The 13,129-nt window shown below is 43.1% G+C and overlaps 1 protein-coding gene across 4 annotated transcripts in view; it reads right to left on the bottom strand.

Moving 5' to 3' along the window:
* The window catches only part of LOC308314710 (FYVE, RhoGEF and PH domain-containing protein 4-like), an 88,627-nt gene that overhangs the window by 29,761 nt on the left and 45,737 nt on the right, over positions 1-13,129 (bottom strand). Inside the window, exon 1 of one of the 4 annotated variants that reach the window (XM_080762364.1) lies at positions 8,986-9,209. The exons of the other annotated variants lie outside the window; for them this stretch is intronic. Within the exon in view, the coding sequence (XP_080618490.1) occupies positions 8,986-8,998 (13 nt within the window). The 5' untranslated portion in view covers positions 8,999-9,209. Of the gene's footprint in view, positions 1-8,985; positions 9,210-13,129 lie in introns of those variants that run through there. 4 annotated transcript variants of the gene reach the window in all.

Below are 13,129 nucleotides of genomic sequence, written 5' to 3'. Positions count from 1 at the left end.
GGGCACATGTGTCTAAAACTAAACATTAAAGTAAAAAACAAGCGTGTGCACTCTCAGCTTTTGTCATATGTAGGAGAGGGGGAGGATCCACAGAAAAATGCTTCGGTACCACTGGCCTGATGCATTAAAAACAGAAAGTGATTTCTCTGACAGATCATCATACACACAATGATTGACAGCTCATCATACACACAGTGATTCATTGACAGCTCATCATGGTGGCACATTCCACCAGGGCAGGTCAGGTTGTGGCCTCCTGGTGGCGCTACAATAGGCCATTGTGAAAAGGGTGCCATTTCTTCTTACGCCTTGGATGGCAATTGGATGATTTGAGGCATTTTGTTCCAAAAATGTGTTTAGCAAAAATCCACCTGTTGGTGGCGCTATAACAGGCCAATGTGAAAAGGGTGGGATATATTCCTCAGCCTAGTAGGAAAGTCTGTGAAAGACTTTACGTAAATTGCACGCTGCGTCCAGGATTTCAGGCATTTTGTTCCAAAAATATGTTTTGCAAATATCCACCTGTTGGTGGCGCTATAACAGGCCAATGTGAAAAGGGTGGGATATATTCCTCAGCCTAGTAGGAAAGTCTGTGAAAGATTTCACGTAAATTGCACGCTGCGTTCATGATGTGAGGCTTTTTGTTCAAAAGGGCCGATTTGTGGGATTTTTGGACAGAATCTGGAGGAGTGAAATTAGTTTTTCAAAAGTCGGCCTCCTGTCCTGGTGGCGCTATAACAGGCCGTTCTGGAAAATGTGGAGCATCGACCGGGTTACCGGTGCCGGAGATTAGCTGTACACAGACGGACACACACACACACACACACACACACACACACACACACACACACACACACACACACACACACACACGTAGACAACTACACACACATGGACGGAGTGCAAAACATACTCTCTCCCCAATGGCTTCAGCCTGGTGGAGACAATAAAGAAAGTCAGCCAAGATAGATTTGTGGTTCACAACCTTTTCTGGATTAGAGGCCCAGTTGAACATCTGGAAAGTGGCCAACCCATCTGACCACTTAACACGGCAGCCGCATGCACTTCAAAGAGCATTTTTTATTTGATGATCAATCAAACGATTGTGTTCAGGCTTGGATCAATGGAACTACTTTAAAGAGGTAACATTTTTAATGAATACAGTCATTTTGTCCAGTCTGTACAATGCAATATAACTTATAAAATTGGGGCGGTTGTATTTTGTCTCCCTGCTCTTCTATTGAGACATTTAGGATGGTGTCAAAGATCATGTCTCACCTAGACTCAGGATCTTTTTTTTTTTACGTTCAGAAATAATTTGAGAAATACAAATACAAAAAACAAAAACAACACACACAAGAACAAAACAACACAAATCAAATCAAGACAACCAAAGAAGAAACAAAAAACAACTCCAATATAGTCATTATACAAATCAGATCATGGTCACAAACACCATCCAGACGAGACAGGTTGGCTAGTCAGGTGACAGCGTCAGCTATTCAGGTTCAACCGGGGGCATGAGTGTAATGCGGTCAACATGAGACAGAAAAGGCTGCCATACTTTACTGAATTTGGAGATTGAGACACCTCAGGATCTGACACGAATTGTAACCTGATGGTCAAGATGCAATTTATCTCCTGAGCAAGCAGGCAGGCTCAATTTAGCTCAATCGTAATGAATTGCATTTTTATAATGAATTGCATTTTTATAGGGCTTTTCCAAGTGCTCAAAGCTCTTTACAATGGTTCATTCATTCATACATTGGGAGGTGAAGCGGCGAACAGTCGAGGCCAGCGTCCTCACATTCACACACCAATGGTGGCAAGCTCACACCGACCGACTCATTGGAGGCAATGTGGGGTTCAGTGTCTTGCCCAAGGACACTTCTACATGTGGACAGGAGGAGCCGGGATTCGAACCGCCGACCCAAGGATCATTGGACGACCTGCTCTACCTCCTGACCCACAGGTTTAGAATCACTGCAATAGACACTACAGTACCAGCTAATGATGTCAGGCTTCACCCTACCAGCTGCCTGCAGTACCGACAGATTGAATAACATTCACACGTGCACACACGCACGCACGCACGCACGCAGGTAAACCCTTCATGCGGTGCCATCTTTCCAGAAGGACAGAGTGGTGGGTGGTCTAGTGATGTTATAAACACAGAGGCTGTCTATTGCTCCATTAGGCTCCGTTTAAAACATTCACACAGCGACAGCAGGACACTTAACTAGTCACACTGATGCATCACATACTGTACACTATACAGTATATCGTTGCTGTCGGCCACAAACCTATTATTTCCATATTCTAATTATTATCTTTTTGTAAATGAACGCACCAATTGATCAGCTTCACACAAAAGCGAAGCGAATTTAGTTATTTTTTCATTTGAATCCTGAGAAGTAACAGTTTTGGACATATGAGGTTTCCACCTGACAGAGACGATAATATACTACAGTATACTGTACATTGCACTGCTGCAGCAATCATTATGCCACTGCAATTGATAAAGAATAAGTGTTTGTGTCCATGCTGTATATGCTCCAGAGGCCAGAAAAGGGCACACAGTACAGTGGAAACAGCAGTGGACTATGTTGGAGTACACATATCAGAGTAAACTGTTTTCCAGTGTGTCCACTCTTTAAAGTGTGTCAGTCAGATACTGTACATCGTATCGGTCTGCCCTCTGTCTGGCCCCCAGTGATGGAACATGATAAAGTGATGCTCTGACCGGTCCTACTACTTGTAGGATCTCCTCAATTTAGATAATATGATATATATATATATATATATATATAACCCATTTAGACCTGACCTCAAAATTAAAAAAAAATCTTCTAAATCCTCCAGTTTTCTGAAATAAATATTTTCACGATTTTCCAGAAATAGCTATATATATATATCATATCATGATAAATGACTGCAATGATACGTACTGTAGGCCTACATGCACGCAGTGTTCCTATTTATAGTTGTATTTATTTCACATGGAAGAGTGATTTTCCGTCCTAGTGGTATGAATCTTGATAGTTTCCATGAAGAAAAGAAAATAGATTGTGCTCTATCAAAAGGACTGAACTGTCCTTTTACATTTATGGAACATACTGTATTTATAGGAAGGTTAGCCGTCTAGAATAATCTTAATTGGCCGTTAAATATAAATATTGCCGGCCATGATGGCTCTTTGGCCATTTGGCGATGGATGATAATTATTAGGCTATTAAATGAAGTAACACAATATTACAGAATGTAGATTTATAACCACTACAATACTATTCAAAGTCATCAGTGTGCGGTTTCCCCGAGAGCAGCCTTCTGCCTTCTACTGTCCTTGCAATAAACAAAGACACGCACGCACGCGCACGCACGCACGCACGCACGCACGCACGCACGCACGCACGCACGCACGCACCCAGGACTTGAGGCAAGTAAATTGAAGAAGCATACCACCTATGTAGACGTGCTGCGGCACGACAGCTTGGCTGACAACACTGAAGAGCTCAAGAACCTGATGTTGGATAGGAAATTGTGGAGGGCAGCGATCCAGGAATCCCGAGTTTGGTCTTGGCTAGACCTCACTCTCGCGGCAATAATACAAGCGACTGGCAATAATACAAGACGTTGGCGACAAATTGCAGGCAAGTGACTTCCTTGGCATCATGAAACAGTAAACACTTCCTTGGCATCATGAAACAGTAAACATGAGAGATGCAGAGAAAAAGCTAATCATGTGAGCAAGGGCTGAAAGACGGAAACGACGAGGAGCGACCTCGCCCAAGAGCTTCTTAATACGGCTGAGAAGCAGGAGTTAAACTATTAACACCTAGTCCACCAGCATTTATTAATAACTTTGATATAATTCATGACACGCCAGCATTTCCCCCCATTCAACTCTTATTTTGAAGAGCCAAAAACCCAGACCGGATGTGATGATCTTATGTTAGTGTGTGTGACGATGCATGATCACTTCCTGTTTACCGTCTGTGCTGCTAAAACATGATGGAGGAGGATCACAGCGTGGATCTCTGGGCCGTGGAATAAACCTTGTTTTGACCAGAAATGCCACCTGGGACAAGGAATAGGAGGTACAGGCGATTGAAAGAAACAGATAGAATGGGTGTGTACAGTATGCGCACAGCGATCAAGATGGCGTGATCCAGTGTTATTGACAACACCAGCTAGCAACCTTATGCTAACGTGAGTAGTTGCTGGCCGGCTCATATATGCAGATCTATAGTAGCCTACGACAAACCATTTATGGCTATCTGGGGTTTGATGAGGTCAACACATCCAAAGATACATCCGGGACCCAGCAGGTGGTGTAAAAGGAGAAGATATGCCACGCCATCTATGGACCTCACTTAATAGTCTGCGCTCTGGCGACGGACACTTCAAATCATCTATGAAGAAGTGTGGCCTATCGGACAGTGTGGCATACAAGTGGTCTCCATGATGTCACGTGGCGTGACCATACACGTAGACGGAGGCGTGATGTCCCGAGGCGTGACCATATATGGAGGCGTGATGTCACAAGGCGTGACCATGTATGGAGGCGTGATGTCACGAGGCATGAGGTGTAACGTGACACACGGAAAACACAGGGTTTCATAGTAAATGCGAACTACGTAAGTAGCCTTGCGGAGCCATGAGGCCCATAGGGCAGGAGCCTATGTCCTGTTTCTGTAGCGTGAGGCAGCTTGATGTACAAGTACACCCCCTGGACATGACGCTAGTATGTCGCAGGGACTTAACCTCAATCCAACCCTTGATGCTGAGTGCCAAGCAGGGACGCACTGGGTCCCATTTCTACAGTCTTTGGTATGACCCGGCCGGGGATTGAACCCTGACCTTCCAGTCTCAGGGCAGACACTCTAACCACAAGGCCACTGAGCTGGTAAATGCGACACTCATGAAGTATAAATTAGGCTTCAGCTAATTATGGTATAGGATAAATGCAGCGCAGCAGTGCATCTGATAAAGTAGTTTAAAGAAGTGCTACAGTAACAAGGTGTAGCGTTCAGTTAAATGAGTTTTAAAGTGTTAGAAATAAGTGTTAAGTAGCTCTATATTGTGGTAGTAATCATTGCTAGAGAGTGTCTGTACAGTAACACTGGTCTCCCAGTCTCTCCAACGCTCCACTGCAGCCATCGGGAGACCGTCAGCATCGCTTCAATGCAGGGAATGTTGTTCCCTTTTTAACCCATTTTCTGAAAAAGCTATGTTTCTCTGTCAGTCGTTCTTCGATTTTTCAAAAATAGCAGACCTACAAGCTCGTATAGCGCGCCACTCGTTGGCGTCCCCAGTTCGCCCCATTTCCTTTTTTGGACGCCATCCAAACGCAAACGCGACGCAACACAGTCAGTGGAGCCCCGGCATTAAAAAGGACAATGTATTTTCAGGTCAGGATTAGTTATCCAATCAGGGAGAAAGACCTCATACAGGATGCAGGAAGTGATGCCACAAATACAGACACAATCTGGAAGCTGATAAATGGGAACACTCTCCTGATTGACTGAAATTGGCAACCCACTTGAAAATGTATTTGATGTTTATTAAAGAGCTGGAGAGACAGGGAGACTGAACAAAAAACTCCATAGCAATGATTAATATCAGAATATACTGTAGATCTTATATAGTACGATCATGTATCGTATAATTATAGTCATATCCTCGTTTTAAGTACACTTTTTCAATAAACTAAACGAATATGTCATTCTGCTTCTGAATCACAACAACACCCCCCCTGCGCGCGCGCACACACACACACACACACACACACACACACACACACACACACACACACACACACACACACACACACACACACACACTCCAATATATACAGAAACTTAAATGTACGACTCATGAATGACTGCATTCCTCAGTGAAACACAATGACCGATGTGTCACACAGCATGCACACACAGTGTACCAGTCTATTTATAAACAGCACCCAGCACATGAAAACATATAGTGGGCATAGCTTGGGTATATAAAAATGTCAGGGGAGCGTGGTGGGGCTGGAATAAGTTAACTATACATCCACTATGGCGGCCATCCACAACCCTCCATTTCATCTCATCAACAGTGATCTTTATCTGAAACCAATCTGGAGGACAAAATGCCACAGAATCATACAGTCACGGTTCCTATTTTTGCCAGTCCTGACCCTAATTAAAGGCAACTACTGTCTGCCTTGCACTGGTCCCACGCTCCGTGTGCGGATCGAGGGACTTTCTAAACACGTCCCTTAAATTATGATCAATCTTTAAAGGCTGGCCTCAGGAATTCCTCGTGATTATGTGCCTGGCTTCCTCCCACGGCCACATTAAGCACCACATATTTAAGGAAGCATCCAGAAAACGAGTTCCACCTCATAATGTACATTTTTGGCACAGAGCTGAGACTCCACCCACACACCATGAACCCTACCCCCCCCCCCACACACACACACACACACACACACACACACACACACACACACACAAACACACTCACAAACATACACAAACACACATGATTGTATTACTATAGTTGAGAGGACATGAATGTTTTAGGACAGCAATATAGCCGATCTACATAACTAGATCGGATATTTTCAGTGCGCAACAGTGACACGGCCATACAACTACTAAGAAAACATAACCCCAACTCCAACACCTAACACAATCATTTCCTAATTGAAAGCCTAACTACTTCCCAAATCTGTCACAAAACATACATTTCCCTTGGAAATGGTCCTACTCACTATGTCTTATTTCTCAAATCATAGTACTTTTGGGGACATCCGCACGCACACACGTGCACGCGTGGATGCACACACCATTCATGAGATGAGATTGCAGAGGGTTCACTTTTCCACTGGCAAACTGGCTCTCTCCTGGGGTTGTTATAAACTGTGTCAAACACCAGCTTCTCTATTGTAAATCACCTCTAGGTATTCAGACCAGGCTGTTTTTATGAGAGAGAGGGAGAGAGAGAGAGAGAGAGAGAGAGAGAGAGAGAGAGAGAGAGAGAGAGACAGAGAGAGAGACACAGAGAGAGACAGAGAGAGAGAGAGAGAGCTGTTCACATGGGAACTGCGCTCTCTCTATTCAATTCGATTCAATTCAATAGAGCTTTACTGGCATGAGAAAATGTGCAGGATATACGTATTGCTAAAGCAGGTGCCAAATAAAAACAATCAAAACTAAGTGCAATTAAAATGGAAAACAAAATAGCTTACAAAAAAAACTATTTCTCTCTCGTTCTCTCTCTCTCATTAAAAACTAGCTGGCAAAAACCGATAGAACTCCATGCAAATTAGCAGCCATCGCAGCACTGAATAAAAGCACGTGAACATTAAGTTGTTAGTGGACACAAAGGGGCCCATTCTGGCTCATTTCAGAGCAGTTTGGAGTCTCTTAAAGAGGACGGAGCCTCTCAGAGTGGCAGACCTGCTGCTGGTGTAAACACATGGAATGAGGAAAGGCTTCCCTGACAATCCAACCTGTGTTGTTGACCAGGGGCGGAAGAAGTACTTCCACTTTTACCCAAGCAAAAGTAGCAACACTAGCAAAAATACAAGTAATGTCAGTTTTCAAAATGTTGGTTAGCCAATGAGATTCATGGCGTGACCGCAAACCGTGACATATAGCTTGGTCTATATTAAAGTTCTTAGTACTGTATGTCTTGAGTACCTTAGTACTAAATAAACATTGGGAAAAGTAACCTCTGTTTAGTAGATTACTCTTGCTAATATCCTTTATACCGTTGGAAAGCTTGTTTATACAGTAGACATGCATTTGTGGGATGGGCGCCCATGACAAATCCGTCAAATCTTCTCGGCCCATGCCAAACAGCTTTATTCTGCTGTTGCTATTGGCATCTCTGGTGTTTGGTGGATCATCGGACGATTATAATCAAGGAATAAACGATACACATTGGCAACTTTACAATTCCACATAATCTACAAAACAAAACTTTCTGTTGGATATTTATAACCCTACTGAACTGCCCGCTGTCTCTGGAAGGAGATGAACATTTGAAGTGGAACTCAACCTCGGGATTTGTCCTGGGAGGACTTGGCTGCCATGGCAACTGCCTTCTGAAGATGAACATTTATTTTACTGCAGGACTGAGGCTGGAGCACGCATCTGCTTCTCTCCTACTAAATCACCGCTGTCGGGCAGAAACCTGGCATCTCCATGTGTCAACTTTTTATGGTTTTTCGTAAAATGAATGCCCTACATGAAGAGTGCCTCGTAAAAGCTTAACGGCTTAAATAGCCGGTGTACAAGGTCGCAACAACGCGTTACTGTACATTTGAGTTTGCAGAGCTGCTATTTTGCCTACCATTTTACCAGCTTACCATTTTTTTAAAGTCAAAGTTAAAGTCTGGTTAAAACTCAATCTGCAGGTTTTATAAATATTGAACCAATGAGAAAAGTATTAACAAGAGCTTGTGACTAATTAACTACATTAGATCTATTGGACCACGGATTATTTTTAACGGTTTTGGATATACAAGGTTTAGAAGAAATGTATAAAAAGACCTACAGTACAGTACAGTACAGTACAGTTAGTAGCAAATGGAAAGAGACATAATCTGTCAAGCTAACACAACATAGGACTAGGACTGTTTTTCCTCTTTATTGTGCACACACACACACACACACACACACACACACACACACACACACACACACACACACACACACACACACACACACACACACACACACACACACACACACACACACACACACACACACACACACACACACACACACACACACACACACTTCTTGGCTTTTTAAATTAACTTTTCTACAAAGGGAATCAATTTCATCCATATTCACATACACTACATATTGAAATTCAATCTAACAGCAGACTTTGGCCTTTCAACAACGGCCACAATGTTTAGAAAAGGTGCACAATAAATGATCATGACAAGAGGAAACATGCCATAAACAAGGAAAGAGGCGTTACCTTTGCATTTCATTTTGTCCACTCCACTCCACGCAGCTTTTCAGCCAAGTTAAAGAGACCTGCACACCCTGCCTTTGGTGGCCTACCGTACATCAACCACTTAAGCCCTATTTCCAAAAAAGAAACCAGTCTGCAAGCTAAACAAATGCCAAAAATAGCTACTCCACTCCAGGTTTAAAGTTGTTAAATTACTCTTATCTTTCCCTCTACTGTCATTCACTGTCTCTCTGAGGCAGTGTGTGTGTGCCAATGCTGACTCAAACCAAGTGTTGTTGCATAAAAAAACAACGTCGACACACCTGTCTCAGTGTCCCCACCCTGTCACCGGCAGAGTACAGTTGGGGAGTGTCTATGAGTGGTGACACATAGCCTTAAGCTGAAAAGCTGCATTTTTTCGCCTCAAATATTCAAAGCCTGCTACCTTAAGGCAGAGCACACATAACTCTTAACACCTTCTTGCCTTGTATTAGTAAGTAAGTAAGTAAGTAAGTACATTATATTTATAGAGCACTTCTCGAAACAAGGTTACAAAGTGCTGAACAGTGACACAATATAAAACAATCAGGTTAAAACAAACATAGTAGTAAAATAATGGAAGAAATATATATATATATATATATATACACAAACACGCACATACACACATACATACCTATACACATGTAAATGTATACATTATACGCATACACAATTACACATATATACATATATACATACATTCATACAAACATACATACGTCATGATCAATACTCAAAGATATAAAAATGGGGGCAAAACAAAACAAATGGACCTGCAGAGGAAATCAAGTGATATTTACGAAATAAAAACGTTTTTAAACAGCTTTTAAAAATGTCAACTGACTTGGACTTTTTCAGAGGCAAGGGCAGAGCGTTCCACAGGGTAGGGGCAACCGCTGCAAAGGCCCTATCGCCTTTAGTCTTTAACTTAGTCACTGGGATATTTAAAAGTTCTTTGTCCGAGGACCTGATGGGTCTCACATTGACCTTAGGAATTAAAAGGTCGAGGATATACAGTGGGGCCAGTCCATGAAGTGCCTTAAAAGTGGTTAAAAGGATTTTTAAATTAGCAAACCAGTTACCATACCACAGATTCTCTCTGTGCTATTTAATGTATGGACCACTTAAACCCTATGTAATGTATTAGTCCCCATTTGGGTCTTACCCTGCTTTCCCTCTACACCAGTGGTTCCCAAACTGTGGTGCGTGCACCCCTTGTGGTGCGCGAGCACGTTCTAGGGGGTGCGCGACATAAAAAGTCTATTTTAAATACATTAACATATTATGCCAATATATGGCAAGTAATGCAGAATATAGCCTATGCTGCATATATTATGCCATATTCAGGTTCATATATGTGGATAAAAAGGAAATATATGTCTCTATGCTTATGCAATTTATATTTCCATAAATTCCATGTGGGGGGTGCATCAGCTAGGTCGGGGGGTAACAGGGGGTGCACGGCCAAAAAGGTTTGGGAACCGCTGCTCTACACCAAATAGATTAGCTGACAAGAGCAGATCTACAAGCTCACATCTGCATGAATGGTTGCTAGATGTAAAGGAGGGAAGGGGGGGGCATTTGACATTTGAAGATTTTAACCTATAATGATTATGTCCAAATGAAAGTGCTTAAAGAGGAACAGCTAGGCAGAAGGAAAAAATGAAGAAGTCAAGGTTAAACTGAAATATCAGCATATCTTATCAACATTATTTGACTTTAGTCTTGAGCCCGGTCCTGAGCCATTGTCTCAAACCTTGCAGGCAGAAGGAAACACCCTGACTAAATGTTTATTTCTTCCTAGTGTGCAGCGGTAGGTGCACATAAAGCCAACTTTTATAAAGTATATAAACAGTGTCGCTCTCCTCAGTGGAGGAGCTGTGAGAACATATGTCACCCAACCACACACAGTCATTCCCACGCTGCCTGCATGGGTCTGCTTTGGAAAGGAAACCCAAACACTAACACAAACACAAGTGTCCATAGAAGTTCACTTTTACGCTCTAGATATAAAACAAATTGGATCTGAGTTGGCCACTGGACTTGCGCTATTTTCTGTCTACTACACCAAATCTTAACAAAAGCATCAGCGTCAACACTGAACAGGAGAATCCATTCCAAACTTCAAAGGACAGCATGATTGAGAAACACAACAAAACTCACCCAACTGCCTGAGAGACACGATCCCACTGGCACAGAATGTCTGAGCATCCACGTTCTGGGAGTGAGTGAGTGAGTGAGTGAGTGAGTGAGTGGGAGAGAGAGAGAGAAAGTGTGTGTGTGTGTGTGTGTGTGTGTGTGTGTGTGTGTGTGTGTGTGTGTGTGTGTGTGTGTGTGTGTGTGTGTGTGTGTGTGTGTGTGTGTGTGTGTGTGTGTGTGTGTGTGTGTGTGTGTGTGTGTGTGTACGTCCCAGAGGAGCGCTAGAAATGGGAAGTTTAGTGGTTGCACGAGATCTTCCCAGGCAGGCAATGCATCATGAGTGACTCAGTCAGTGTATGGACCAACAGACTCCTCCTCTCTCTTTCTCTCTCTCTCTCTCTCTCTCGCTCTCCCTCCCTTTCTCTCTCATGCATGCGCGAGCGTGCACATGCACGCACGCACACACACACCCACATGCACACCTTAAAAGACAACCACTGTATAAATAGATATTCTATTTTGGGCTGATGGTCCCCCCACAATAAATAAATAAAATAAACAATCTCCATGTAAAGTACAGATACTCGGTGTACTCGGGGAGAAGAATTGAGATAAATGTAAGGCAAATAATTTAGTACCAACAGAGCAGAGGGATAAGAAGAATCAGTGATGTCATCAAGACATATTTGATCTATAAAGCACTCATCCAAAATAAGTTAAAAAGTGCTTCATATGAAACTAAATAATTAATCCGAAGAAACAATCAAAGAATAACGATGTACAGTATACAGCTCTCCCTTTGTCAGTGACCAAGAATGCGGAACGCTTCTTAAAATCACAATTAGAGCGAGGGCATGTTTCTACTCCACGTGATTGGTTCCTGCACCACCAATAAAACTACTGATAAACATTTCGTCGCTGCCAGGTGGAAACCTTGCATGTCCAAAATGGTCACTTTTCAGGACACTTTGTGTCCGGGTAGCTCAGTCGGTAGAGCTCTCGCCTTTGGACCACAAGTTAATGGGTTCGATCCCGGGCACCGCCAACTCAGCGTGTGAGTAGCACGGCTTGGTGCAGCAAGTCGTGCGGGAAGGACTGGGAGCTGATGGTACTGTAGGTGTAGGCGCTCCACCTCAGCAGTCCACCTCCCAGGGGTCTAGCCAAGCGCATTGTAACAGGGTGTTACCGGCTGATACCGACAATAAAGCCACTCCCCGACCTACTTCTTCAGGAAAACAAGCTCCTGATAATACGATGAAAACATTCACTCCGTTTTTCAGGGATGTTCAGTTTCATTTGAATGATTTTGGATGGAATGTAAACAAAGGTGGAATCTAAAGATAAAAGCATCAACGTGAAAACAGCCTATGTTTATGTGCTGGACCGTTTTCCCATTCCCTACTACTTAACTGTACACCCTCACCCACTCAACCCAACAGACTCCACCCGCCTATGGTATAGGCATTGTGGTTCCTGAAATGTGTTTGATTGTAGTGACAATTCAAAAAAGAATTGCAGATACAGTTTCATAGTTTGGTTTTGTAGGACTTTTTGTATTGATATTGTGGTATATTGTAAATGATGTGTTTGATGTATTCAATGTATTCCCACGCACACACTTTGAGTGGCAGGCACACCCACGCATCCACTCAGATACTGTACGTGCTGCATGTACTGCCCAGGGACAGTGTCCCTGGGCAGTATATGGAGCACAGCTAATGATTAGCACATCATGAACTCTATGCATCCATGCACTCACCAGCACCACACTGTCATGACATGACATCATACACACGTAAGTACCGCAATGGAAATAAGCCGTCAGCTTTGCTGGGTCATCCTATAGATTACGGTGGGTCAGATGTGTGTTACATCATGTGACATATGTTTTATTTCATGATCAATATAAGATCAATCAATCAAATGAACATATGGTGCGTGCAACACTAGCTCCCCGCTGACCTGCACGCCCAGTCGGGGTGACTGC

Source organism: Protomyctophum bolini (genome assembly GCF_963924005.1).
Source record: "Protomyctophum bolini genome assembly, chromosome: 4".
NCBI lineage: Eukaryota > Metazoa > Chordata > Actinopteri > Myctophiformes > Myctophidae > Protomyctophum > Protomyctophum bolini.
The sequence above is the reverse complement of the archived record's forward strand: the minus strand, read 5'-3'. Positions and strand labels throughout refer to the sequence as shown.